General features: G+C 40.1%; 1 protein-coding gene across 1 annotated transcript in view; it reads left to right on the forward strand.

Annotated features, from left to right (window-relative positions):
* The first annotated feature begins 627 nt into the window (after nt 1–627).
* Myrfl (myelin regulatory factor like) overlaps nt 628–27907 on the forward strand; it is a 126705-nt gene continuing 99425 nt past the window's right edge. The window contains exon 1 of the mRNA XM_046430657.2: nt 628–1284. Within this exon, the coding sequence (XP_046286613.2) occupies nt 1239–1284 (46 nt within the window). The 5' untranslated portion in view covers nt 628–1238. The remainder of the gene's footprint in view (nt 1285–27907) is intronic.

Raw genomic sequence — 27907 nt, forward strand, 5'->3', positions numbered from 1 at the left:
CAGAAATTTATATATTAAGAGGGGAAAAGCAAAAGTGTCAAGATAATAATAATTAGTAAATCTAGATAAAGAGTATGTGGATATTTTGTGGTACTATTTTTGAGTTTTCTCTAGATTCACAATTTTTTTTCAAAATAAAAAGCTTGGCTGGGGGGATGCCAGGTATGTGGGCACACACCTGTAATCCCAGAGGCTTAGGAGACTGAGACAGGAGGATCACAAGTTCAAAGCCAGCCTCAGCAAAAGTGAGGTGCCAAGTAACTCAGTGAGACCCTGTCTCTAAATAAAATACAAAATAGGGCTGGGGGTGTGGCTCAGTGGTTGAGTGCCCCTGAGTTTAATCTCCAGGACCAAACCAAATCAAACCAAACAAAATGGTAAGTAAGAGGGTAGAAGAAACTTTAATTTCCTAATTGTATTATTCTTAAGCTGTTACTAAATAAATAATAGCTAAGTAGTGAAGAAAACATTTATTTTGGTCTAGCTTTATATTTTGTAGTGGAATCAACTAGTAGCAAACCATATATTCAGTTGTAAGAATTATTAAATTGATAATGCAGATTTTGTTACTTTTAAGATAGACTTTTCATACTTGCTTTATGCTTTTTTAAAGAAAATCAACTAGAAGAAGTAGATTAAAGTATGTATTGAGGAATATAAGTTTTCACTGTAGGTTTGGAAATATTGGACAAATCCTAACTTTTCATTATCCCAAGCCTTTCTAAGTCATCTACTATTTTAGGTATCTAAAAGTAGATACCCCCTTTTCTAGGTTAAATGAAATTACTGTATTTTCTTGGTGCTCGCTAAATGGATCTGGTCGATAAAGGTGGAGATATAAATATATCAGTGTAAAAGGACAAATAAGAGATAAGACCATGCATTTATTGCCCACTTATGTAATTGCATGTGTCACTAAGGACAAAGGTCCTTAAAGCAAGACAAAAGGCAAAGTAGAAACTGCTCTCTGCATGAAGATAGATGGGCTTGCTGCCACTTCCCTCTTTGGGATTTTTTTTTCTACATGGTTGTATATTCTTCTAGTTTTATAATCATGTTTGAGAACTTAGCCATTTTTCTGAGCACGAGTTGATGGCGGAAGAGATGCTTTGCTCCAATAAAAAGAAAACAAGGATCTTTCGAGAGCATTCATAGACTGGGTCCAGAGGACAGCCCTTTCTTCCTGAGCTCTGACAACCCTTGCTTTAAGAGGAAATATTGACTAGGACCACAGCACCATGGATGTAGTAGGTGAAAATGAGGCCCTGCAGCAGTTTTTTGAAGGTAAGAAGAGTCTGGTTTCCAACGGGAAGTTACCACTTCTGAGAAATGTCACTTTCGCAATTGCAATTGCACCTTCCCCTCATTTACTTAAAATTTGTCTTGAAAGAAACCCTATCATATTTAGATAACTCTCCTGAAGCTGGAAATGGAGCTTGTTTGCTTCATTGTAGGAAAAGTCGGTAGAATGGATACTGATTTTAAAAAACAGAGAATTTCCATCTTACAGCTTGGTTGTTAAGAATCAAAGAGTCAGCATATTTATTATTTATTACTTGTGTCCTCTGTGTTTTAAAAAATGTCAGATTTGTCTTATCTCTAAAGTGACCGAATAAAGCCCAAGAAAAATGTAAGATTTAACTTAAAATATTTTTAGTTAGTATAAAATACAAAACAGACTAAAACAGCAAAGAAACACCTCCTTCCTCATTCCCATCTTTCTGTTTTTCTCACAACATTTTAAAAGTATGTAACTGAATAGGATTTGTTTTTTCAATCGAATATCGTTTTTTTCTCAGGGGAAAGACATGCTGTGGACTATTACACAGGTTTTCTTCCTAGTGAGATCCTAAATGGCAGGACACCTGTTCCTCTTTTGCTGGGTTGATATTGATATTTGCTGGGTTGATATTTTGCTGGGTATGCTGGCAATGTCTGTGAAGCCTCGTCCTCTGTGCTGTTCTTCTATGTGCCAGAGGGAGGCTCCATGTCGGGTGGCTTCAGTGTGATACAGGTTAGCCGTGCTCAGACTCCCCGTGAAAGGACATGTGGCTGTAGGTGTTTCCCAGGAGCGAGAATGAGGAGAACTGAGGGTGCTCCAGGGCAGACGTGCTAGAGGACAGTCAGCAGTACACCAGGGACGTGCACCTGGCAATTCTTGTGCTTAGTAAAGTGCCTGGCAAATAACAGATGTTCAGAGGTTGAATGGAATACAGAACAATAAGGAGTGACAGGTCATATAAAAAAAATAGTCATTCTAGTCATCATTAGAAGGAATCAACATAATGCGGTAGTTTTCGTGGTTTGGATTTTGCCATAAGTGGCAAAAAGGAACATAAGAATAAGAGAATTATCATATTCCCTCCATCCCACAGTTCTGCTCGACAGTGGCCAAGTTAGCATTGCCCACCGGGTCATGTTTGAGTTGTTGCTTCGTTGTTATTGCCTGATTTTACATCAGCTGTAACTGTCATTTGACCAGCAGGTTACAAGCTCCAAGCTACAGTTGCATCTGCACTTTTTTTTTCTTTTAAAAAAAGAGAAATTATTAATGTAGTTTATAAATGCAAAAAGTCTACTTCACTTCCTTCCAGAACAAGGACAATTTAATCTATCTTCTGTTTATTTTTTTCTGGAAGAGTTATTAGATCCTGTAGGATTCCTATGCTGTCCTTGTTTGTAATATTTTCAGAGATCGCTATGGTTTCTATAAATTTCCTCTGTAGCTTGTGGTAATACCTGATTATTACAAAGTATATTGATGGGGGAGGAGTCCATTATCTACAAAAGAAAAGAAAATGCTCAGCGTTTTTCTTATTATCTTTGAGTGTATAGCTGGGATAGGTGGCAGACTTTATGAATAAAAAATACAGGCATTAGCTTAAGTGACTCCCTTCCCCTCAAAATCACAGAGCTAATTGTCATCTTAAAAAAATTTCTCCACTATTCAGCAAGCATTAAGCACCTACTCTATGCCAAGTCTGACGATCACCTCCTTTAAGTGGTAGCCCGTAGTGCTTTGAAACCTCTCCCTTGGATTTTAATGATTTCCTTTCCCTGGACCATTTTCAAATCTTCCTTAGAAGGAAGGCAGCAAAATTAGATATGGTGTTGTGACGAGAAGGGACAGTTGGTGCCTGTCACGCTCCCGTTGATATTCTGCTGTTTCTAATCAAAAACAATATCATGAGAAATTTTTAAAAAACAAGGTCCAAAAGCCAAGAAAACTTTTGGCAAATTGTTATACATCTGAAAGCATTTTTCTCCATTTCCTCGGACTCTTTGTTCTAAGAAACTAAGCTCTAAATAATGCATTTTTCCTTAAGAACATTTTTGTATTCAAGAACATCTGGATTGAAAAGCTCATCTTGAATTAGCTCATTCTGACTTTAGTTTTTGTTATACAATGGCCAACTGAAACTCCAGCTCCCTGCTGGAGTCTCTCTGGGTAGCTCTTAGGACCAGAGGCCGAGGAAGGGCAGGAACCTGCACACAGGTCCTCAGAGCAACAAAGAAGACCTAACCAGGAAGCTGCTATCAAACAAGCTTTGGACACTTTCTTTCCTGTCTGTCTGCTAAGATTTACATTCTCCAGGTAGCTGTTATCAAAAGAAGGTGGTGGGGATGCAGGGAAGGTGGAAACATTTGCTACCCACAAGCTGTCAGGAACACCACGGCAGAGTCCAGTGTTCAGGGAAATGCTGAAGACCTTGGAGCAGAAAAGCAGTGATGAAGTGCCCTGTCAACATGGGACGAATCAAGAAAGACTTCAAGGGAGGCGAGGCTGAACTGTTGTAGAAGAGAGACGTAGCTTGGGAAAAATGTCTGCATGGCATCAGTAGATAGCAGGCATTCAGTAGTACTTGTAGAATCAATGAAAGAAAAAAGCAGTGCAAAGAACTACACCTTTCAAGAGGTATTGAATTCTAACTAGATTTGGGTCACTCAACAAGTTCAAATGTAGGAAAAAAGAAAAAAAAAGTGATTGATAAATGATCTAATGCCACCTTCTACTTTCATAGAGTCTTGTGTTCAGAATGCTTTCACAGAAAATGTCAGCAGTTTTGATGAGTGAGAAAGGTTACTTTCTTCAAGAGTAGGTTTGGTTCATCTCTAAAGATGGAGTTAGACATCTTGTTGCATGTAGCACATCTAAACTTCCCCCGCAGGGGTGGGAGTTTGTTCATCTGTGAGGCAGCTTCTCCTGTGTGGAGACAGCATGGACTTTCAGAAGGAGACTGGGAATAAGAATGTACCAACATCAAGAAGAACCAGACAGATCTTGCAAGAGATTTAGGGTTATTTCAACATTTCTACCTGATGTTGGTAGTTGGTTAGAAACTGTGTTGCCTTGGAACAGAACATCCAGAATAAAGAGGCTACTGGCTTGGTGCCACCAAGAAGAAACCCCTTCTTGCATGCTGGGATCCCCAAAATGAAGGTGGTTTAATTACAATTTAATATGTGCCATGATGAGATCAGAGCTGACCCTGGTCACCTTCACACATGCTGCTGCACTAGAAATCTGCCAGCCTTATTGCCATCTTTAGGGAATCCTGAGACAAAGTCACATGGACAAACCCTTCTGAGAGCAGGTTCCTCCCACCTTCTTTGATGTTATTAATGTGGTCATCATTTTCAACTTTGGAGTTAGGATGGAACTTCTGGCCAACTCAACAGTGTCTTGGAAGCTAAACATTCAACATAATGGCAATTTTGGAAAACATATAAAAGAAAATGATAGTCATTAGTATTAATCTCTGTTTGATTTGGTGTTGACCTTATGTGTTTTTTAAAACAAAAGTGGGGATTATATTATTTGTACTCTTTAGTAATGGTCTTTTTCATGGAACATAGAGTGAATGTCTCTTATTATTAGTTATTCTTGCTGATCTACAACAGAGATCCACAAGCTATGATCCATAGCCCAAATTTGGCCTGCGGCCTGTTTTTACAAATAAAGTTTATCAGGACACATCTAATCATTCACATATTGTCTATGGCTACTTTGATAGTGCAGTGTCAAGAGTTGAGTGGTTGCAACAGAGGCCATATGGCCTGAAAAACCTAAAACATTTACCATCTGGCTCTTTACAGGATATGTTGGCCAACCCTTCCTCTACAACTGAATGACTGTTATTTATTGAATACTTAGTATATGCTGGGTATAGAATCATAGTTAGGAACATGGATTCTAAATCAGCCATCCTGGGTGGGAATCCTGGCTCTGCCATTTATTTACTACCTCTGGATTAGAGACCAGTCCTCTGCAGGACTTAGCTCCTTTATTTATAAAATGGAGATAATTGTATTATCTCAAAATGTGGTTGAGGAGCCTTATGCATGGCACAAAGAGGTCAGTAACTGTTAGCTATTATTATTCTCATTGTTAATTATCACTTTTCTCCACTTACCATCAAAGCAGCTCTGTGCGGTTTTTATCCTCCCATGAGAAACACGAGGCTTATGGAGGTTAAGCAGCTTGCTGAAGGGTCATCCAGATAGTAAGTGGCTGCAGGATCATCATTGATTCCTTCCTTTTTTTATTCACTCAGCCAATCAAAAAATACTGGAGTGTCTCTCATGAGCCGGATGCTGTCCTAATGTACAGAGTATCAGTGGCCACAAACAGACCCCTGGCCCTAAAGGGGCACCTTTTCTAGCTGAAAGAATAAGAAGGAGATAAGATAACCTAGGGAGATACATAATAAAGATGATTTCAAAAATTCCTTAATTATAATAAAAATAGATGATGAGAAACTGAGGCAGGAGGATCGCAAGTTCAAGACCAGTCTCAGCAACTTAGGGGAGACAGACTGATGCATGGAGAGAGTGGGTTCCTAGAGCTATAGTGATCAGGAAAGACTTCTGAGAAGGTGACAGTTGAGGAGCTGGGAACTGAATAATGATCAGGAGCAAGTTATGCAAAAGTTTGGGAGAACACTCACGCACAGTTACTGAGTGTGGAATGGTTTGGAGTGGAGTGCGGAAGGAACAGTGAGGTGCAGGTGGTTGGAGTGTAGTGAGTGACAGTGGGGAGGGCGACAGCAGTAGAGTTTGACATTAGTTTGGGCTTTTATTGTCAGTGTCATGGAAAACTAGCTGAGAGTTTTAAGCAGTAGAATGGGCAGAACTGACAGATGAATGGGACGCGAGACTGAGGAAGACAGAGGAAACTGTTAAGGACGACGCCTCCATGTTGGATGGTTCATAGTGATAGGAAGATTCAGATGTGGAAGATGAAAGGAAGCACAAGTTGGTGTTTGTGTGTGTGTGTGTGTGTGTGTGAGAGAGAGAGAGAGAGAGAGAGAGAGAGAGAGAGAGAGTAATCATTTGGAACATTTTACATGATACCTTTTAGATAGTGAAGTAGAAATAGGGAGGAGGTAGTTTGATCATTGAATCTGAAACCCAAGGAAGGGGTGGTGCTCCTTATGTCAGTCTGGGAGTCCTCGGCATGCAAGGGGTGCTTAAAGCTTCTGAGATTGGACGGGATCACTGAGAAGTTAGTACAGGCAGGGAGAAGGATCCTACAATGATGTTGAGGATCCAGTGAGAGCAACTAGCAAAGGCATGTTAAGTAAGGTGACAGGAAACCCAGGAGAGTACAGTGTTAGCTAGGATAGTGTTTTAGAAAGTATAGGCACCAATGGTGGAAATGTGTCTGCAGTACTACATAACTGACCAAAAAACTGGGGCAAAAGAAGTTTGTGGGTGACCTTCCTAGGTGGGAAGAAAGCCCAGTCACTGGGTTTGAAGAGAGACTGGAAGGCGAGGGGCTAGAATTGATAATACTTTGGAGAAACTCTGCTCTGGTATTAACAGAAAAATGGGGCAGCAGCTGGAAAGTGCAGAGGTCAGAGGGGTTTTGTCTGATCATTGGTGTGGTTTTGATTTTAAGACAGGAGATGTGAAGTATGGTTTGCTGGTGGAAATGATTCAGTATAGAGGACAAATACATGAGGCCGAGAGGGAAGTGGGTAATGGTGGGAGGGGAACCCTGGGAAGGTAGGTGTTTTAGTTAGCTTCTTTGCTGTTGTGACTAAAACCAGCACAACCAGCAATATAGTAGAGGGGGAAAGTTTATTTGAGGGCTCACAGTTTCAGAGGTCTCAGTCTGCTGACAGCAGGCTCAATTCCTCAGGGCTCGAAGTGAGGCAGAACATCATGGTGGAAGACTGTGGCAGAGGGAAGTGGTTCACATGATGATCAGAAAGTAGAGAAAAACTCCACTCACCAGACACAAAATATATACCTCAAAGCCATGTCCCCAATGACCCATCTCCCCCAGCCATACATGACCTGCTTTCAGTTTCCACTCAGTTAATCCCATCAGGGATCAATCCACTGATTAGGTTAAGACTCATCACCCAATCACTTCCTCTCTGAACCCTCTTGCATTGTCACACATGTGAACTTTTGGGGGACACTTCACATCCAAAACCATAACAGTAGGCAAGGACTGCACCTGAATGCCTGGCAGGGAGAGTGTGCCCTTGAGAAGCAGGAACACCTACTCTAGTAGGAAGAGGAGAATAGCAATAGCTGGGAGAGAAGTCAGTTTGGTAAATATCAAGGTGAGAACCTGAGATTGATTAATTCTGCTTTACCTATGAAGTGGAGATGTCCTAAGAGGGAACTGGTGGTGGGAGGGTGGCAGGCGACTATTTGAAGACTTAAAGAAGGACTAGTTGAGAACTTGAAGAAGAAGGAGAATAAGTTACAAAATTATCGTCTTAGAGAGCATATTAACTTCCTAGGGCTGCCATAACAGATTACCATAAACTTGGTGTCTTAGCACAACAGAACTTTATTTTGTCACATTCTGGAGGCCAGAAGTCTGAACTAGAGATGTTGGCAGGGCGGTGTTAACTTGGAAGGCTCTGGGGGGAATCTGTTCCATGCCCGTCTCCTGGCTTCTGGTGCTGGCTGGCAATCCTTTGTGTTCCTTCACTGATCTCTGCTTCCACCTTCACCTCTCTTTCTCTGTGAATCTCTTTCCCTTCTCTTTTCTTTAAGGGACACTTGTCATTGGAGTTAGGGCACATCCTAATCCAGGATGATCTCAAGATTCTTAATTACATCTGCCAAAAATCCTTTTCCAATGAGGTCACATTTACTGGTTTTGAGAGGACATAACTTTTGGAGGGGTAGCACTCTTTCAGCTCACTAAACACAGTAGAAAAGCCAGTTTGCCAGGGCAATAGTAGGGTTGCTAGTCAGTGCAAAGTCCAGACTCAAAGTCAATGACTTTAATGGAGATCAGTCATAACACTTGTATGATTTTCCCAGCCACGTTCAGCTACCTAGGTGCAGGTTGAGCGTAGGTGAAGGGCTGTGCTTAACCAAAGTTGGGCTTTTCCCAGGTGATGCCACAGAAGGAGAGACAGGAGGAATGACAAGAATTTGCATGGGAGGGATTGGAAGGACGGATACTGGTATCTGAGTTGGGTAATAAGAGAAGAAGTAGTGAGAAATGGAGTGAAATGCAAAAATATGGGAATAAGGTCAACGGAAGGGGATCTGTGTGTGTGAAGACCTGTTAGAGCAGGGGCATAAGTGTCAGTGAACAGAGGGGTGAGCTAGGCAGAGGATACAATACTGATGTCAGAGGGTTATTGGTGATGTTAAGGACTTGGAAAGGGGTCATTCGAGGCGGTGTCTCAGGTGAGGTGGAGAAAAGATAGAGGTGAAGAGCTTGATGGTGAAGCAACCAGCAGTGATGGCAAGAGTAGTGTTGGAAAGGGGAAGAGAGGAAGGTGCTTAAGTATCCAGTGGAAAAAGGAGAATGACCAAAATGCTGATAGTCGCCATTAGTAGGAGGTGACCTTGTTGTTTGGCATATGGTTCAAATGAACTAAAGCTTATGAAGAAGAGAGGAGGAAAATTAGTCTGGAAACAGTACCAGAGACTAAGTAGAACACATCACCCTTTTTCAGGATCCAGGAACTTGTGAGAGAAAAGAAACCTCTAAGTGAGGTGCTCCATAATTTATCCATTTCTTATTGTCACACACTGAAGCCAGAACTAAACTTTTTACTTGTTCCTTGTAATGGAATTTCCCCTCAAATCTTTAATTACCTTGTATGAACCTCCCTAAAATAAAATTGATGACACACAGGATATTAAAAGCAATTAGGTCTTTGATTAGTTAATTATTGCCAAATTATTTGCTGGAAATTTCTAAAAAAAAAAAAATCAATCTGCAGACTGTACTTTTGCTACTACCTGGTATTAATTTGCAGTTTTTACTTAGAAAAAATTACTCTATGCTTAGAGTCCTTAACCTGAGATAATAAGATTCTCAGGGGAAAGAGGACAGAACCCTGTGAAATAGAGTAGAAATATGGATTTATGAATAATCAGTCCTACCTACAAGGAAGGCTCCATAGCCTCCATCAGATGCTCAGTGAGATCCATGACCCAGAAGAGGTTAGGAATCGTGGCAGTTGTCCCAGCTATTGCTGCTGCTCTCACCTGTGTCAAAGGAGGAGGAGTCAAAGCCTGAAGCCCTTGACCGGGAGGGTGTTCTCAGAATCAGGTGGGAGATTCTGGGCTGGGGCACGTTTCAATAATCAGAGTCTAGAAACTAGAGGCGATAGTCAAAATGTTGTTGAGGGATGGGAAAGGGTGATGTAACAGCATGATTAAAGGCAGTGATGAAGAAAATGCTAGCTGGTCGCAGTGACATATGCCTGTAATCCCAGTGACTTGAGAGTCTGATGCAGGAGAATCACAAGCTTGAGGCCAGCCTGGGCAATTTAACAAGACCCTGTCTCAAAATAAAAAATGAAAATTAAAAGGGCTGGAGATATAGCTCAGTGGAAAAGCATCCCTAGGTTTATTCCCCAGTATGAAAAAAATTACTGTTTCCTCTTTATATTCTGAGTTGTTACTATATGAGTAAACACTTATACCCAAACCATATCATAACCAGAAACGGGTGGCGGGGGAAGAGAAGGAATGAATTCTCTGTAGTCTGCTCCCAGTTTTCCTGGTTGAAAAAGAAAACCAAGTGACCTATCCCTGAGAGATTGACCTGACCAGGAAAAGATGACTGGTTTCTTTGATCTGGGTTTTTTTCTATTTTCAAGGATTATTGCTGAAAATCCAAGGCCAGAGGCACTTGAGGAGATGCTTCCAGGGACTGAGCTGGTGCCTAGGCTGCTTCTAAAAAGATCCTGGGGGATAATTAACATTAAAGGAGACTATCAAAATTGATGTAAAAGTTAATAGAAGGGAAAGGAGAGGGTAATAGAAACCTTGAGGGATAATAGTGAAATCAAGGTATTGATGGGTCAACATGGAGACTCCATATTTTTTCCCCCACTCTCCTCCAGACATTCTCCTGTCTCTTCCAGTTATCACCAAACTCTCATAAATACTCTCTTTATTCTTTACACATGTTCTCTTTTCAACCCACTTTAATCTGGCTTATGCCCCCATATGTTCTTTTTTAAAAAAATAAATTTATTTTATTTATTTATATGTGGTGCTGAGGATCAAACCCAGTGCCTTGCACACACGAGGCGAGCGCTCCACCACTGAGCCATATCCTCAGCACCCCCACATGTTCTTTATTCCCCTATTTTTAATTGGTGCCTTATAATTATACATAACAATGGGCTTTGTTGGTATATATTCATACATGCACATGACACAATAATATAATTTGGCCAATATCATTCCCCAATATTTTTCTCTTTTCTGTTCCTCTCTCTACCTTATTTCTAATCTCCTGACTTTCCATTGATTTACATGAGATACCCTTCAACCCACCTTCCTTTTTCTTTATCCTCTCTAGTTTCCACATATGAAAGAAAACTTTATATGACCCTTGACTTTCTGAATTTGGCTTATTTTGCTTAACATGATACTCTTATGTTCCATCCATTTTCCTGTGAACAACAATTTTGTCCTTCTTATGGTAAATAAAACTCCATGTTATATATACCACAATGTAATATCACGTTTTTAAATTCATTCATACGTTGATGGACACCTAGGCTGGTTCCATAGTTTAACTATTGTGAATTGTGCTACTATAAACATGGGTATGCATATATCACTATAGGATGATGACTTTAATTCTTTAGGAGGAAATACCAAGGAGTGGTATAGCATGGTGGTTCCATGCCTAGTCTTTTGAGGAACCTCCATACTGATTTTCATAGTGGTTGTACATTCCACCAACAGTGTAATAGTGTTACTTTTCTCTCACATCCTCCCCAGTGTTCATTATTGTTTGTATTTTTGATGGCTGGCATTCTACCTGAAGTGAAAAGAATCTCAGTGTGGTTTTGACTTGCATTTCCCTAATTGCTAAAGTCATTGAGCATCTTTTTCATTTAGTTTTTGGCCATTCGTAGTTCTTCTTTTGAGAAGTGTCTCCTTAGTTAATTTGCCCATTTATTAATTGGGTTGTTTGTTGTTGGTAAGTTTTTAAGTTCTTTTGACATTCTGTATATTAACCTTCTGCAAATTTCCTAATTCTTAAGCCTTTGATCCATTTTAAGTTGACTGTTGTTCAGAGTGAGAGAGAGGGATCTGGTCTAATTCTTCTACACATGGATAACCAGTTTTCCCAGAATCATTCGCTAAAAAGCATGTTTTTTCTCCAACGTATGTTTTTGACACCTTTGTCAAGGATCAGATGACTGTAGATGTGTGGGTTTGTCTTTGTGTATTCTGTTCTGTATCATTGATCTATATGTTTGTTTTTACACCAAGCATTTTTTGTTATTCTAGCTCTGTAGTATAATTTGAAGTCAGGTATTGCAATGATTCCAACGTTGCTTTTTTTGGCTTAGAATTGCTTTGGTTATTCTGGGTCTTTTGTTCTTCCAAAGGAATTTTAGGACTTTTTTTTTAAGTTCTGGAAAGAATGTCATTGGTATTTTGATGGGTATTACATTGAAGCTATATGCTGCTTTGGGTAGTATGACTATGTAAGCAATATTAATTCTGCCTATTCATAAATATGAAAGATCTTTCCATCTTCTTGTGTGTTCTATAGTTTTCATTATAGAGGTCTTTTACCTCCTGGGTTAGATTTTTTTCCCTAGATATTATTTCTATTTCCTAGGTTTTTTTCCTTTTGAGGCTATTGTGAATGATATTGTTTTCCTAATTTCTTTCTCAACAGATTCATTATTGGTGTATAGGAAAACTTGATTTCTGTATGTTGATTTTCTAATCAGCTACTTTGCTGAATTTGTTTATTAGCTCTAGCAATTGTCCAATGGAGCTTTTTGGATCTTCTAAATATAGGATTATATCATCTGCAAACAGTGATAATTTGACTCCTTCCTTTTCTATTTTCATCCCTTTTATTTCCTTTCTCTTTCCTAATTGCTTTGGCTACAATTTCTAGTACTATATTGAATAGGAGTGATGAGATCCTTGTCTTGTTCCAAATTTTAAAAGAAATGCTTTCAGTTTTTCTCTATTCACTATGATGTTGACTTTGGGTTTGCATGTATAGCCTTTATGATGTTGAGGTAGGTTCCTTCTATCCATAGTTTCTTCAGTGTTTTTTTTTTTAAATCATGAATGAATGCTTAATTTTGTTGAAGGTCTTCTCTGTATCTATTGAGATGATCATATGATTTTTGTCCTTGATTATATTTATGTGGTGAATTACTTTTGTTGATTTGTGTATGTCAAACCATCCTTGCATCCCTGGAATCAAACCAACCTGGTCAGATGTACAGTCTTCTTAATATGTTGTTGAATAGGACTTGCTAATATTTTATAAAGAATTTTTGCATTTAAGTTCATTAGGGATATTGGTCTATAGTTTTTTTTTTCTTGGTGTGTCCTTATCTGGTTTTGGTATCAATCCATATATTCTTTTGAATTTTTTTTTAATTGCCACATCACATTAAAAAAACAAAACAAAAACTTCCTCCCTCATCCTCCTGGAGTTCTCACTGGGTTTTGCCACTTTCACCTACTGTTTACTTATGGAAATTCTCTCCTATTTCCTTCCATCATATCTTTGCTCCTGGTTCTCATCCAGCCTCTCCATTTCCCCTCACTCTCTTTCAGTCCTCCTCCTCTGTGTCTGCCCCATAATCCTGTTTCTGAAATGCTTTGATTGAGCACCACAAGCTTACCCAGGGGTTCCCATAGATCTATAATCCAAACCCCATCACCAAGTTCTAGACCTATGTTCACAGTTGCCTAATGTACACACATGTCCTCAGCTTCCCCAAATTAGTATAGTCAAACTGGAACTCATTAACCTTCCCCATCCAGATTCCCATCTTCACTGTCTGCTACATGTTGCCACTTCTCCAACAAATCTCCTGTCTTGTTAGTCCATTTGGTACTGTTATAAAAAAAATGCTATTACCCATAGGTAATAGGTAATTTATAAAGATCAGAATTTTATTTCTCGTGGTTCTGGAGACTGGGCAGTCCAAGATCAAGGTCCCTGCACCTAGTGAAGGCCTTCTTGCTGCATCCTCACATGACAGAGCAGAAGGGTAAAAGAGCAAGCTGGCCAAATGCTGCATGAAGCCTCTTTTGTAAGGGCCTTAATCTCATTGCCTGAGCTTGGAATAATGGTCCTAATGTAGCATTCCAAGTAGTCTTTTCTCTGGGGACGCCTCCATATTCATATCTGTGAGAGGCAGTTTGATGTAGTGGTAAGAGCATGCCTAGGGCCAGAGTTCTAATCTTTTTCTTTTTTTCTTCAGTAGGGAATGAACCTAGGGTCTTGTGCACGAAAGTATTCTGCCACTGAGCACATCCCCAGCCCCGCCAAGTTCTAATCTTGGTACCACTTCTTTCTAGCTGTGTGATTTTGAAAGAGTTCTTTATTCTCTTGGACCTATAGATCTGTATCTATAAAACTGAGACAATACTAGCATTGACAGTGTTATTGTGAAGGTTAAATGATAAGGCTCAAACTAATACCTGGATTAGTGCCATGTTTGTTGTCATCATCATCAGTAGCAATACAGTCATTATTGTCATCTATGTACCAGCTACATTGAGCTTTTCATAGAATCTTGAATACACTTTGCTTTCTCATAACATGAGGCTTTAACTCCACCCACTCAATGCACTTTCCTTCTTCTTCATCTAGCAAGCTTCCCTGGCAAAGTTAGAAGCAAAAATTCATGTGCTTATTCAGTGCTTCATCTGTAGTTTTGGATTAGCACCCTTCACATTTGATACCTGTGAGATGTTAATTCATGTGTTTCATGTCTCTCTCTCTAGAAGACAGTGAGTACTTCAAGATTAAGACTTGGCTTTCTCTCACTTGTCTTTGCAGGGATGGTGTCTTACAGGTAGTAAGGTTAATGAGTTACTCAGAAGATCTTTGTTAAAGTCTTGACCACTACTTCTTGTGGAAAAGCAGGAACCTTGATCATAATATACATAGTATCTTGGTTTGTGCTTCTTTTCTTCATAAATATTTTAATATTAGAATCAACCAATCTGGGGAAGAAGTTGCAGCTCCTCATCAATTCACATTGTTCAGGTTCCTCCTGGATCTGTTAGCCATCATGGTGATTTTCCTCTGTTAGGTGATACTATTTCTCTTTAAAAGGAATTCTTTATTGGCAGGTAGTAATGGAGGTAGTGTGATATCCAACATAAAACATGGTAGAGATGCAAATTGGGGATGGAGAAGGATGGAAACCAGAGTCCACAGGGAAAAGTTCAGGTTGGAACTCAAATTGGGTCATGAGCTGAGCTGAGAATCAGGATCAATACTTGGAAGTCACAGGATAATAGTAATAATCAAACAGAGGAGAAGAAGCTGCATTCCTGAGTGAAATTAGAGGCTCTAGTGCTAGGAAATATTGTTATGGTAATAAACCTGGGTTGTAGGAATGATATCGGGAATGTCTGATGACAGCATCTTTCCCATCTGAAGCTGCATTTAATAGGCCACCCACCTCAGCTCTGAAAACTGAATACTATAAATCACACACATTAAACTTGAGCTCCTGATTTCCCTTGCATATGCGGTGATGAATGAAATTAGTGCTTAGGCTCAGACCTAGATTGCCCTGGGTTCAAATCCTGCTTCTATTGCATAGTAAGACACTGCCTCGGGTCTGGAGTGTAGCTCAGTGGTAGAGTGCTTGCTTAGCATGGGCAAGGCCCTGGCTTTAATACTCAGTACCAAAAAAATAAAGGAAAGAAAGATGATGTCTTGGCAAATGACTGGGCCTGTTTCTTCATCTATCAAATGGGAGTAATAATTACATCATAAGAGAGAGACGTGAGAAATAAGTGAGATGAAATATATAAAGTCTTTTGCACGGTACCTGACATATAGTTATTGATTAGTGAATGAAGTAGTAGTAGTACTATTCTATAATTTGGAAAGAATATTTCTTCTTATGAAGGAGCTCCACTAAGCAGCCTGTGATAAGTAAGAAAACCACTACCACATAACAGATGCTTGACTTTATGTTAGACATTATCAACAACACAATCAACAAGTATATGAGATGGTCACTATCTTACAGATGAGGAAACAGGTTCAGAGGAATTTCCCACCTTGTCCAAAGTAACACTTATTATATATTTGAGCTTGGATTTTCACAGAAATCTGTCTGACTTTGAAGGCCTGTGCTTCTAGCTGTTTCACATGCTGTTTTCTAAACAGGCTGCAATGGAATATCTATAGGGGTAACTGTAGAACTTAACAGTTTCTATTAAAATAACCGGTTGTATCTTTCTCTCGGTCTCTCTCTCTGACAATTTGCATGCATTCTGGACTGTGAGCAATTGGTACATTACTGCCATCTGGCATTTTTTGGCAAATCCCAGCTCTAGCACCAAAAGATCAGGTGTTAGTGGTAAAAAGGCAATGGTTTATGTTTACAGAGAAGATGGATAGAAACTCAAATGATAAGGCCACTAATAAGGACACAGAGGTAAAAGAACACCAACCCTGATCTGTAGTACTGCTTGGTGTATAACAAGGGAATTTAGGCAGCAGGTTTGCTCAGAAGTGTAGTGGAAATATTTACTCGTAATCTTGTAATTTTGAGTAGCCAGACTCAGGACAAAAAGGCCCAGCAAGAAGACACCCTGATATATTTGATGCCCTGGTGTTAGCAATATAAGAAACAAATGTTGCATATAGCAATAGAAGAAATATGATCTAAGGAGAATATCATCTGACCTGGTATTTGGAATTGATGTCACTCTCATAGGGTTAAAGCTATCAGTAGCTTTAAATGTTGAGAGCTGGGAGATGTACTTCCTAAGAAACCCTATAGTGTGCTGGTTAATCGAATAAACCTTCATTCACACTGACTTGGCTGAATCTTGGTTCTTTTGCTTCTCATAAGTATGACTTTGGGCTATTACTTAACCATTTAAAGTTTCCCATTTTTTCCCCATCTGTAAAACGGGGATAATAACATCTATCTCTTAGGGTTAAGAGGATTGATGACAAAATGTTGAAATGGTGAAATAAATGAGAGTTATTGATTTTTATTGTGACACTTCCAAGTGTGAAAAACCAAATTGCTTCCCTTATTTATTTTAAAACATGAATGTGTACAAGCTGTCCATACATTTCTTTCTTAAAGAAATACTCCTGTCACTGGGGAGTTATTACAACTTTTACATGTTCACATTAATTCCAGAGCCCTTATAATCATAAAATCCATTTATAGCCCTTAGTTGCCAAGCAACAAAGGACAAAGTACTGAGTATTTCCTTTTAGTGCAAAAGGTTCAGCTTTTCCATGTTGCTCTCAAAATCAACATTTTTCAGAAAAGACAGAACAGTGAAACTTAATAGCATATTTCTAAGGCTTAGTTGGCATTCCTTGTATGGGGATAAAAATCAAAGCTGAAAGGAATAGATTGTTATTATTGTTCTGTTTGGCATAGCCTAAAGCATTTTGTGCTAATTATGCAGCAAATCTACAAGAAGTTCTGAAGTCAGACTGCAAATTCATTTGAGGAAGAGAACTCTTTTCCTTTTACTTATGTTCTGTGATGCTCTGGCTTCCAAAGCATTGGTTCTTTTTTGTCTGTTGTTAATGATCTTGCAGGAAAGGCTGAGGTGGAGTTAAATTCAAATGAAAGAATGTTATCTTTTGACCTTGGTAATCACCAACTTCAAATAGGTCATTCACCAGTGCTTTGGCAAGGTCTGGAAAGCGGGCTTTTAAGGCTCATAACTGAACTAAATTATCTACTTCCTTAAAAGGGATCAAAACTTGCAATCACTTCGGTTGTTTTTATCCACAGATAATCAGCAGGTAAAGGTTTGGGAGTCCAAAATAATCAAAAGAATATTCTTTGCTGGATATCCTGTAAAGAACTCTAGTATAACTTATATTTTTAAAAGCTCATAAAAGCATGTATGCAAAACAGTTTTTAAATTTGCATAGCCATTTCTCTATTCATCTGTATTAAAACAGTGCAAAAGCAGATTCAAATGTTTTATTGGGTGTTTTACTGCCCTTGTCCCCATATGTCTCCTATGTATGTAGTGGGCTTCTATGGAATGCAAAGACTGGAAACAATGGTCTTCTTCTTTCTTCCCTTGTTGAGTTAGGACACTTGTTGCATTGAAACAAATCTATGGATATAAGTCATACTTAATGTTCTACCTATAGGAAGAAGCAGAGAGGAGACTTATAAGCTATTATAATTCCAGGAGGTAACAGTCAAGTCTCTTCTGCTGAGAGTAAATGTCCTTTGGAATGATTTTCATGCATGAACCTAAGAGTAAGATTTAGCTTGTTAGCATGAGCAGTCTGATTCCAATTGATGAGAAGTGGGAGATTTTGAAATCGATTATCCATGTGTCTCAACCTTTGAGTACCAAGAAGCATTTGAACTACCACTTCCTCTTATTATCTCCATGAGGATAAAACAAAGACCAAAGGGGAAAAAAAATTGCTTCCCTTCCCTGGGAGAAGCAGGTTTCTGTGTGAGAATCTGAAATAGCCTGAAATGAGGTTGAGGAGGGCAGTTGTGTGAAACAATGCTCCAAATTTGTTCTCTGTTGGATGCTTTTTATGGAAATATGGAAAAACCAAAAATCCCAAATCTTACATTGCTTATTCTCTGTTTCATTCCTAACCCATCTTTAGTTTCCTTCCCACTTTTGTTTGTATTATACTGTTTATAGAGCTTAATATTTCATATACTTTTATTTCTATCAACTCATTGCCCTAAAAAAATGGCAGATGTGTCTAAAATCACTTTGACTTTAGACACTGCCTTCTCCACACTGCCTAAAATCACCTTGATAAATACCAGGGTTGAGTTGAAATCCTGGTTCTTTTGCTCCAAATGCAACCCCATCTGCCCCTCACCCTGCCTTCCCCAAAGAAAAAGAAGATAGATACATACTGGCTTACGAGCTTCCATATTCTGGGGCTAGATGTCAGAAGAACATAAAGTAAAGATGCCCAGTCTTTGGAAAATCCTCTGGCTTTCTATCCCCTCCCCACTTTACCCCGGGCCCCTCATAATCTCTCACAGACTGGTCATGGGATGCCCCAATTCACCCCCTCTCCCAACAGAGGCAGCAGTTTCTAACTTTTAGACCTCACTGAACCCCCTCCCTGCTTTGATGAAACTGATCTGCCTGGAGTTCAGCAACTGGTTCACTGTTGAGTCTTGTCTTATGGGGAATACAGGTAGGGGGAAGAGAAGGAATAAGAGGAAGCACACTTACCATATGCAAGCACCTTAGTGGGATTATATGTGCTATTGTGCTTAGTCTGCAAATAGCGCTCTAAGGTGTGAAACCCACCCCCTTCCTCCTGATGGTGAAATAGGCTCCATGAAGTTAAATAAGGCTGGAATTTAACCCAGGTCTGCCTGATTTGCGGTTTCCCACATCTCATGTTCTTCTGACCTCCAGGTCAACCAGGGTCCCTCCTTCTGAGGCACTCCTCCCTCTCTTGTTCACAACTGTTCTCTCCAGGTCCTGGCTTTGGTGTCATCCCCTCAAGTCTTTTTCTGTGTCTGTCTTATATGGACAGAAGGAAAGAACTGGGTCTCATTCACTTTGTAGCTTCAGTACCTGGAGACTGGCACACAGCAGCCCCTCCAACATATTTGTTGAAACAGCAGGTGAAATCCCAAGCCTAGGCCCTTCCCAGGATTCCAGATCACCTGGATTTTCTTCCCTTATCTCTTGTATCTAAGAAAACCAGATCCTAATAATCCTAAACCTGGCTGAAGACTCAGGCAGTGTTCTGTTGGGCTGTTCCTCCCTCTCTGCTTGGCTTGGTTGGACCGGAAGGCAGTGCTGAGGCACTCCTGAAAGCCACAGGTGTGCAGCTTCCTTGTTCCATTTTCCTGAACTTGCACCACACAAGGGGCAAGATTGAATTTTCAATACTGTATTCCAAGTGAGTCGAACTTGTGAAAAGCCTGTGGCCTCTTTAGCTGTCCTTCCTTCAGGAAGGTTTCCTCCTCCTCCTCCTTCTCCTCCAAGAATAAACTTGGAGTGAGGATTGAGAAAATAAATAGTAAAATTTTCTTCCTCCTCCTCCTCCTCCACTTTCTACTCCTTTCTTTTGTCTTCCTATTCTCCCTCTGTTTTGGCTTTTGGCAAAATTAGACTTTCTAACAAAACAAACCAGAATAATTCTTAAAAACCTTGGATATAAAATCAGTGAGATTACTTGATGTGTTCCCCTGTCACTTAATTTTTTTTTTGTCAGTTTCTGTTTCCTAAATTATCTTCTATGGTTCTGTGGTGGAATCATTGATACTGGTTAATAGGCAGTCAGTTGTGTTTTATTTTTCTTCTGGTATTTTATTTACTCCTGTATTCATTAACAGTAATGTGTGTACTGAAGAGAAAAATGAATGAGGCATGAGAGTCTAATCCTCGTGTTGTCGGGCTGGGAGGAAGAATAGTTTTAAGTATTCAAAACTAACAAAAATGGATTCCCAGACTCCCAGGAAGGCCAGGGGAATCTTGCTTAATTTATATTTCAAATACTAATGTAAAGGGGAAAGATAAATGAGCTTGATAATCTATTAGTGAAGACAATGAAACTACTTCCATCAAAATAGAGGTCACATGATACAGCCAAGAGGCCATCTTCATTTATTTATTTATTTAGTTAGTTAGTTATAGATGGACACAATACCTTTATTTTATTTATTTATTTTTTTAGTTACAGATGGACACGATACCTTTATTTTATTTATTTATTTTTGTATGCGGTGCCAGGGATGGAACCCAGTGCCTCATGCATGATAGGCAAGAGCTCTACCACTGAACCATAATCCCAGAACCCCCGAGAGGCCATCTTCTCTTCTTTGAATCCCACATAAATTTTTAGATTGTTCACTAAGAAGCTGTGCAAATACCACAGGGGCAGCTCTCCAAAGATATCGAGCCAATCAGCACTCATTTATTATTTACTCTGAGTGACTCTTGAGTTTGTGAAAAGGCAATAAGGAACACATTCCTGTGGAATTTTAATAACATTAATGCTAAGAGAACTTAGACTCAGCATTTTAAAGTTATAAATATGGCAGACACTATCAGCTGACACACCTACCTTCAGAAGCCTGATCTGTTCAGTTAGAGGAGAGTCCTTGAATCCAGGAAGGACAGCTCTGACCCAGCTCTATCAGATGAACTGTTATTGGTTTAAACCCGTTTTTATAACCTCCATTCTCTCCTCTTTTTGATTTATAATTCAGGGATTGCAACTTTTTTTTTTTTTTTTTGCAACCAACATCTGTTTTATAAAGGGAAAATGCCTACATTTGCTGAAGTTTAACATTAATAATAATTTAACATGTTGTTTATTTTTTTATTAGGAATAATAATAAAATAGTTTTTACTAACTTTTTGTGGATTTCTTCAACCCTGCCTTCTTCTATTACTTTTTATGATTCTGCAGAAAGTAAGGAACACATATGTTATTTTATAGTAAAAACACCCGAGCCCCTGCAATGACAGCTGGGTTATTGCAATCTGGGTAATACTTAAGCTCAATAAGACTTTTTGCTTAAAAAAAATGTACTTTTTGCTTCTCTGAAAAGTGGAGATAATAATCATAGTGCCTATCTGATAGAATAAGCTTGGTGTGAGGATTGAGAAAATGAATGTAAAATTCTTAGCACAGTATTGGTACATAATATGTTCCCTAAATTTACCAAGTATTCTTCCTCTCCATGCAGCTCTCAATGAGTTGCTTTGTGATTCTTTTGCACCCTGCTGGCCTTCCTCTGGGCACTCCACTCTCATCAGCATTCCTCTTAAGTTTCATGTCTCGGAGGCTTGATCTGCACCCAGAGGAACAGGGATCTTACCTTCTGATTTCTGTACTCTCTGATTTTAGTATTATAACCTTACATCAATTTCTTTGTCTTTCCAACACTTCCTTATCACAACACAACTTAAAGACCTATATCTTTATTATCTATTCATTCATAGACCAGGTTTCTCTATATTATATTTACATAATTAGCAAAAAAACAACAACAATGTAAAGCTGCATGATCAACCTACTGAATTTCATCTTGTCACAATCCAGTCATTCAAGATTAGATGCAACATATACTGTGCCTTGCCTGCCTCCTTCTGGCTGGCTGCATACCTGGACAGTTTGCATTCTCTGTATTTATCCAAATTACAAATAGCATTATTCTGAAGGATGAGAATAGTGTTTTTACACTAAATATTAAGATTTTTTTTACCAGGTTAGCATTCTGGGGAACAGTTGTTCTCCCAAATACAAATTCACTTAATTCTGTGAAATACTAATGTAATTCCCTCTCCCTTTTTTGGTCTGAGTTATCATTACTAGACAACCATGGCCATCCATCTTCGACCTACCCTAACCTGCTGCTCTTCCAAAACGTCTCCTTAGGTCTGACTTTCACACTCTGCTGTCACTGTCTGTTTGTGCTCCCCTTCCCTACCTTGAAGGTGAGGCTGAGTGTTGCTCACCATTATATTTCCAGTGCCTGGTGCACAGTACACCATTAAATATTTATTGAAGGTAGAATGAATGAGTGACAGATTTTGTTAGGTGTCTACTTGAGATCAAGGCACACGTTTCCATTGAGAGTCTCCTATCAGCTGGTCAGGCAGCTGAACAGGAAGGGGAAGGAGGTCCATCTGCTAGGCTAGTTCTTGATGCAGCACAGTCTCCCTGATGTCTTCTACTTTTCTCAGAGTCCAGCAGCCAAGTTTATAATAGTTTTTTAGAATTCTGCATCTTCGACAGTCATAGAAAACCCACGTGAGGGCAGATCCTGTTTCACAATGTGCTTGAACTATTTTTTTTTTTTACTCAAGTTGGATAAAGATTAATTTTCATTTTATCTCTCAATTATCAGCCAATAAGTTCCAGGTGATTCATATCATGTTAAAGTCCAGAAAGAACCTTTGAATTCAGTCACTCTTTGCAACAGTGGGTCGTGTTACCTCTGCTCCATGAACTAATTAGATTCTTCCTAGGTCAATGTAAGACTCCCTATTAGGAGAGCAGGAAATTCCCAGGATTCTAGGACACTAGGTGGAGTTTTCTTGGGGGCACTGCCCTGCTGTTTACTTCTGTCTCCAAGAGTGCACATAGCAGGATTGACATGACATGGCCTTGAGCAGATGAACTCCTCCCCTCCTTCCCAGACTCCTCACCCAAATCTCATTCCTCATCTCAAGGAACCAGCATGACTATCAAGATAAGTCCTGTGGAATTGCCTAGACTCCTTCTAACCAGTCACAAAATCCAGTGTTTTATCCTCCCAGGTACTACTCACGTATGATGTGGTACTGGTCATTGTTTAATAGCCAAATATCTGTAGGGGGGGGGGTGGAAACCTGAAGGTTTATTTATCGATGGCCAATTTACAAGGTGTAATTACTCTCTCTGTGACTAGTTTCCAGCTACTAACATGATGTCACAAAATAGGAAGTTGGGATGCGATGCTCACAGGTGCAAGCTGGCTCCTGTTGAGTCATTTAGGTGTCCTGTACTGCCTTGTGTACATTTCCACGATCACCTCAAGTTGCTTTGGAAGATTTTTATGTTATTTTGCTCATTGACCTGTGAACGTCTCAAATATAGAAAATAACGATAGTGACAGAGTACAATTTATTATGTTGTTATCTTTGCTAAGCCCTTTGTGTGCATTATCTCATTTGGTTCTCAGAAAAAAACTCTGAGTAGATGCTCTTACTAGCCTTATTTTACAGATAAAGAAACTGAGGTACTGAGAGGTTAGATAACTTGCCCACAGTTGCTCAGCTGAGAAGTGTTTCAGCTAGGATTTGAGTCCAGGCCTGCCTGTAGAGCCAGGACCCTTAAATACTGATGCTCCTTTGCCTTTGTGTCTCTAGTTCCTGGCACTGTGTGGCCCATAACAGGTGTCCACTGTGTGGAGAGTGATATCATCAGGAAAGGCTAACACTGACAGTGTTCTCACCTATCTCTGCCCTAGCCTTGCATGGCTGCAGTCCAGTCGCCCAACTGTTGGCTGAATGACCTTTCAGAATTTTAAACCTGATCATATCACTCTTCTGCTTAAAATCTGGTGTCTTCCAGTCTCTAGATAAACTGTTCACCATTCATAAGTACATTTATTCCTTCAAAGTTCTACGTATCATGCAGTAAATGAAATAACTACCATATTCTAGATGCTTAAAATCTGTATACTCAAAGAGAATTTCAACCCTAGAGGGGCTTATTGTTGAGTGAGAGAGGCAGACACACAACACACAATTGCTACATGGTTAAAATGAAAGTCGTACAGCTGGTAGCAGGTCCAGGAAGGGCATCGCTGTCTCTGCTGTGTTCTTCACCCGCCTGCTGGATTTGGCCGGACTATTGGCACACTTTCACAGGAGTCCTGATGCTAATTATTTGAATTTATTTGCACCCTTTCTTTTCTGTTCCTAGAATGTTAATCATTCCCTTTCACCTTGCTTGAAAGTCCTCTCAAGTGTCACCTGCAGAAAGTCCTTGCTCCGAACCTGCCAGCCTGGTTGAAAGGCCTCTGTAGTATTCAAGCATATGTTCATTCGGACACTCTAGCTCATTTTCTCAGCCTCTCACTGTTTCTGATTTTATTCCTGGACACAGAGACGACACTAAGTAAATTTGCAAATAAGTGAATGAAACATATAGTCAGTTAATGATTGGAAATGTTTCTGGGAAATGTTATCCTTACTCATCTAACTCTAAGCTGGTTGTGCTTCTGAAATGTTAGATTTTAGATCCAGTTCAACTTCCAATGGATTTTCAAGGCAAAATTCTCCTTGGCAAATGTGAGAAGGGGAGTATTTTCTTTCCTCTTCTCCCTATTCTTCTTCCTCCTCGTCTATTACCATTTCTGCTCTAGTGTCTCATGAACACGGCACGTCAGAGGGTAACTATGTTTAAGTCCGAAGAGTAATTATTTGGGAGATCCTCCTGATTGCTTTTGAGAATTCTTCAACAACAACAACAACAACAACAACAACAACAAAAAACAACTATAGTTGTAACAACACATGTTGACATCTTGCCTGTCTTCTGGCATTGTTGTGTGTCACAGAGGATGAAATAACTGATGAAGAAAGGAACAAGAGTATGTGTTAAGCTTGTAGAAAGTGATTTGGGAAGGGGACCTATCCAAAGGAAACCAGAAGGGTCTTTACACAGGACTTGTGGGTGGTGGATGGGCAGGTGGGTGGAGGCGGCAGGGAGAATGAAAGGTCTTTGCAGTGCCTCCCATGCTCACACCTTGGAGAGGCCCCAGAGGCATATATATGTTTATTAGTAGGTCCTGTGAGTGCAACTTGGCTTTGCCTGTGTACTCCCTCATAACCTCACAACCCAGTACTTTACAAGGTGGCAGGACAGGTCAGCCTACTGCAACTGTTTCTGTGCCTGGAAGAGGAGGTATAGAACTAGAGTGAAGAAAGGCCTTACTTTTCAAAAGCAACCAAATTCAGCTGCTCCATACTCCCAGGGGCCCTGGGAAGCTTCTCTTGTGAGCAGGACTGTGGCAGCCCTTCCCAGCCTCAAAGGCATATGTAGAAAAAGGTGGAATCAAGGTATGCAGCTGAGCCTCCCAGACAGGAAACAGGATGTCCAGGGATGCACTCATCGCAGGCTTGGGTGTTATAAACAAGTGTTTCAGATATTTAGAGCAAAAGTGATTATTTTTAAAAGCACAGGATTTATTTTAAGAGCCAGTTGAGAGTTGCTCTCTGTGTGTAAAACCTCCTGAAAATAGTTTTATCTGACACTGTAGATTTATTTTGTTGAGTATTTCCTCTGGGTTTGGAAAGTGCAGATGTGATTTTAGAGTCCTAGACAAAGCCAGTTACTGCAGGGATCATCCTCCTTGCTCATGAAGGTGCTTGGTCAGCTCATGCCAGGAAGGCCCTGGGAACTGGGGCCCATCTATTTCCACCTGGGGAGTGTGTGCAAGTGACACATTGGTCAGGTCTTAGAATCTATGAGCCACCTATTTCTACCTAGGGAATTTGTGTGTGTGTGCACGTGTGTGTGTGCGCGCGTGTGCATGCACATGCATGTGTGTGTGTATTGGGGTGGGGGTGCTGTATAAAGCAGATGGGACACCAGCAGGGGCTTCAGTGGGAAACTAACCAGATTCCTCCCTCCATCTGTTTTTCTTAGCGATTGGCTTGCCCAAAGCCCAGAGAAGCAGTGGGAGCAAGCCAGTCCTCTTTGGTTGCTTGCATTGCTGGCAGAGGTGGAGGGGTACAGTGTGGAGGCAGGGGGGAATAGGGGTGGTGGTGAGAACATGCTCAGGATTCAAGGCAGGACTGGGTTGGCTTTCCTGTGTGTCACTTATAAACTGTGCAATTCTGGGCAAGTTAGTTAGTCTGTTAATCACTTGGCTTTATCCCTAAATTGGGATCAATACTAACATCCACATCCTGAGACTATTATGAAGATTAAATAGGAAAATGCAGGGAAAGTGCTTATCCTTTTGCTTAGTCTAGAATAAGAAATCCAAACTCTAAGTGTCCCTGTCTGGACAACTGCAGTAATGTTCAAATTTATCTCCCTTCTGTTCTCGTCCCCCTATAACACTTTCCCACGAAGCAACTACAATAACCTTTAAAAACATGTAAAGCATACCTTGTTCCTTCACAAAGGTTTTCCTTTGCTCTCACTTCCTCTCCTACTCCCTTGCTTTTGTGATCTAGACACTGGAATGATTCCTTTCTCAATATACTGAGCACAGTCCAGACCCGGCTGATGCCCTTCCCATTCCCTCTGCCTGGCATCCTCTGGGGCACCTCCTGCCTGACAAAGGCCACCAAATCAAAAAGAGTCTATCATACATACCACCTGCTTTATTTTCATCAGTATCTGGATGTATCTGTTTACGTATTTAATTTTTCATGTCATGTATATCCTACCTTACCCTCACTGTTGCTACCTTTCCCTCCCCCAGAATGCAAGTCCCTTATAATATTCTTTTATTTTTTTCACTGCTGTGTCCCTGGAACTTGGCACAGTTCTGGGCACATGGTAAGTGCTTAGTAAGTATTGGCTGAGTCAAGGAAAGGATAATGCGTCTTGTCCTGCCATCTCTACCTGATCCTTTCTTCAAAGTTTAACTCCAAGACTAAACTCCAGGGCAAGGTCATTTCCAACCATCACAGTTTTTAGGGATCTCCTTTTGCGAATTTGAGAGGCACTTGGGATATGTTCCATCTGTTTCCTTCTTAGCACATGTCCCTAAATACAGTTGGTGGTGTCTCTTCTCCACTTTCCCACAATTCTAGAACATAGGTAAAGAAGAAAATCCTCCAAATTCTTTTTTTTTAATTTTTTATTGTTGGTTGTTCAAAACATTACAAATTTCTTGACATATCATATTCCACACTTTGATTCAAGTGGGTTATGAACTCCCACCTTCACCCCATACACAGATTGCAGAATCACATCAGTTACACATCCATTGATTTACATATTGCCATACTAGTGTCTGTTGTGCTCCGCTGCCTTTCCCATCCTCCACCCTCCCCCCTCCCCACCTCTCCCCTCCCCTCCCCTCCTCTCTCTCTACCCCCTCCACTGTATAACCCTGAGGGTCTCCTTCCATTTCCATGCAACTTCCCTTCTCTCTCCCTTTCCCTCCCACCTCTCATCCCTGTTAAATGTTAATCTTCTTCTCCTGCTCTGATCTTAGTTACTCTCCTTATATCAAAGAAGACATTTGGCATTTGTTTTTTAGGGATTGGCTAGCTTCACTTAGCATAATCTGCTCTAATGCCATCCATTTCCCTGCAAATTCTATGATTTTGTCATTTTTTAATGCAGAGTAATACTCCATTGTGTATAAATGCCACATTTTTTTTTTATCCAATAGTCTATTGAAGGGCATCTAGGTTGGTTCCACAGTCTTGCTATTGTGAATTGTGCTGCTATGAACATCGATGTAGCAGTGTCCCTGTAGCATGCTCTTTTTAGGTCTTTAGGGAATAGACCAAGAAGGGGAATAGCTGGGTCAAATGGTGGCTCCATTCCCAGCTTTCCAAGAAATCTCCATACTGCTTTCCAAATTGGCTGCACCAATCTGCAGTCCCACCAGCAATGTACAAGTGTACCCTTTTCCCCACATCCTCGCCAGCACTTGTTGTTGTTTGACTTCCTAATGGCTGCCAATCTTACTGGAGTGAGATGGTATCTTAGGGTGGTTTTGATTTGCATTTCTCTGACAGCTAGAGATGGTGAGCATTTTTTCATGTACTTGTTGATTGACTGTATGTCCTCCTCTGAGAAGTGTCTGTTCAGGTCCTTGGCCCATTTGTTGATTGGGTTGTTTGTTCTCTTATTGTCTAATTTTTTGAGTTCTTTGTATACTCTGGATATTAGGGCTCTATCTGAAGTGTGAGGAGTAAAGATTTGTTCCCAGGGTGTAGGCTCCCTATTTACCTCTCTTATTGTTTCTTTTGCTGA

This window comes from Marmota monax, unplaced genomic scaffold, assembly GCF_021218885.2.
Source record: "Marmota monax isolate L192 unplaced genomic scaffold, Marmota_monax_Labrador192_F-V1.1 WCK01_AAM20220418_F8-fsc00056, whole genome shotgun sequence".
Lineage (NCBI taxonomy): Eukaryota > Metazoa > Chordata > Mammalia > Rodentia > Sciuridae > Marmota > Marmota monax.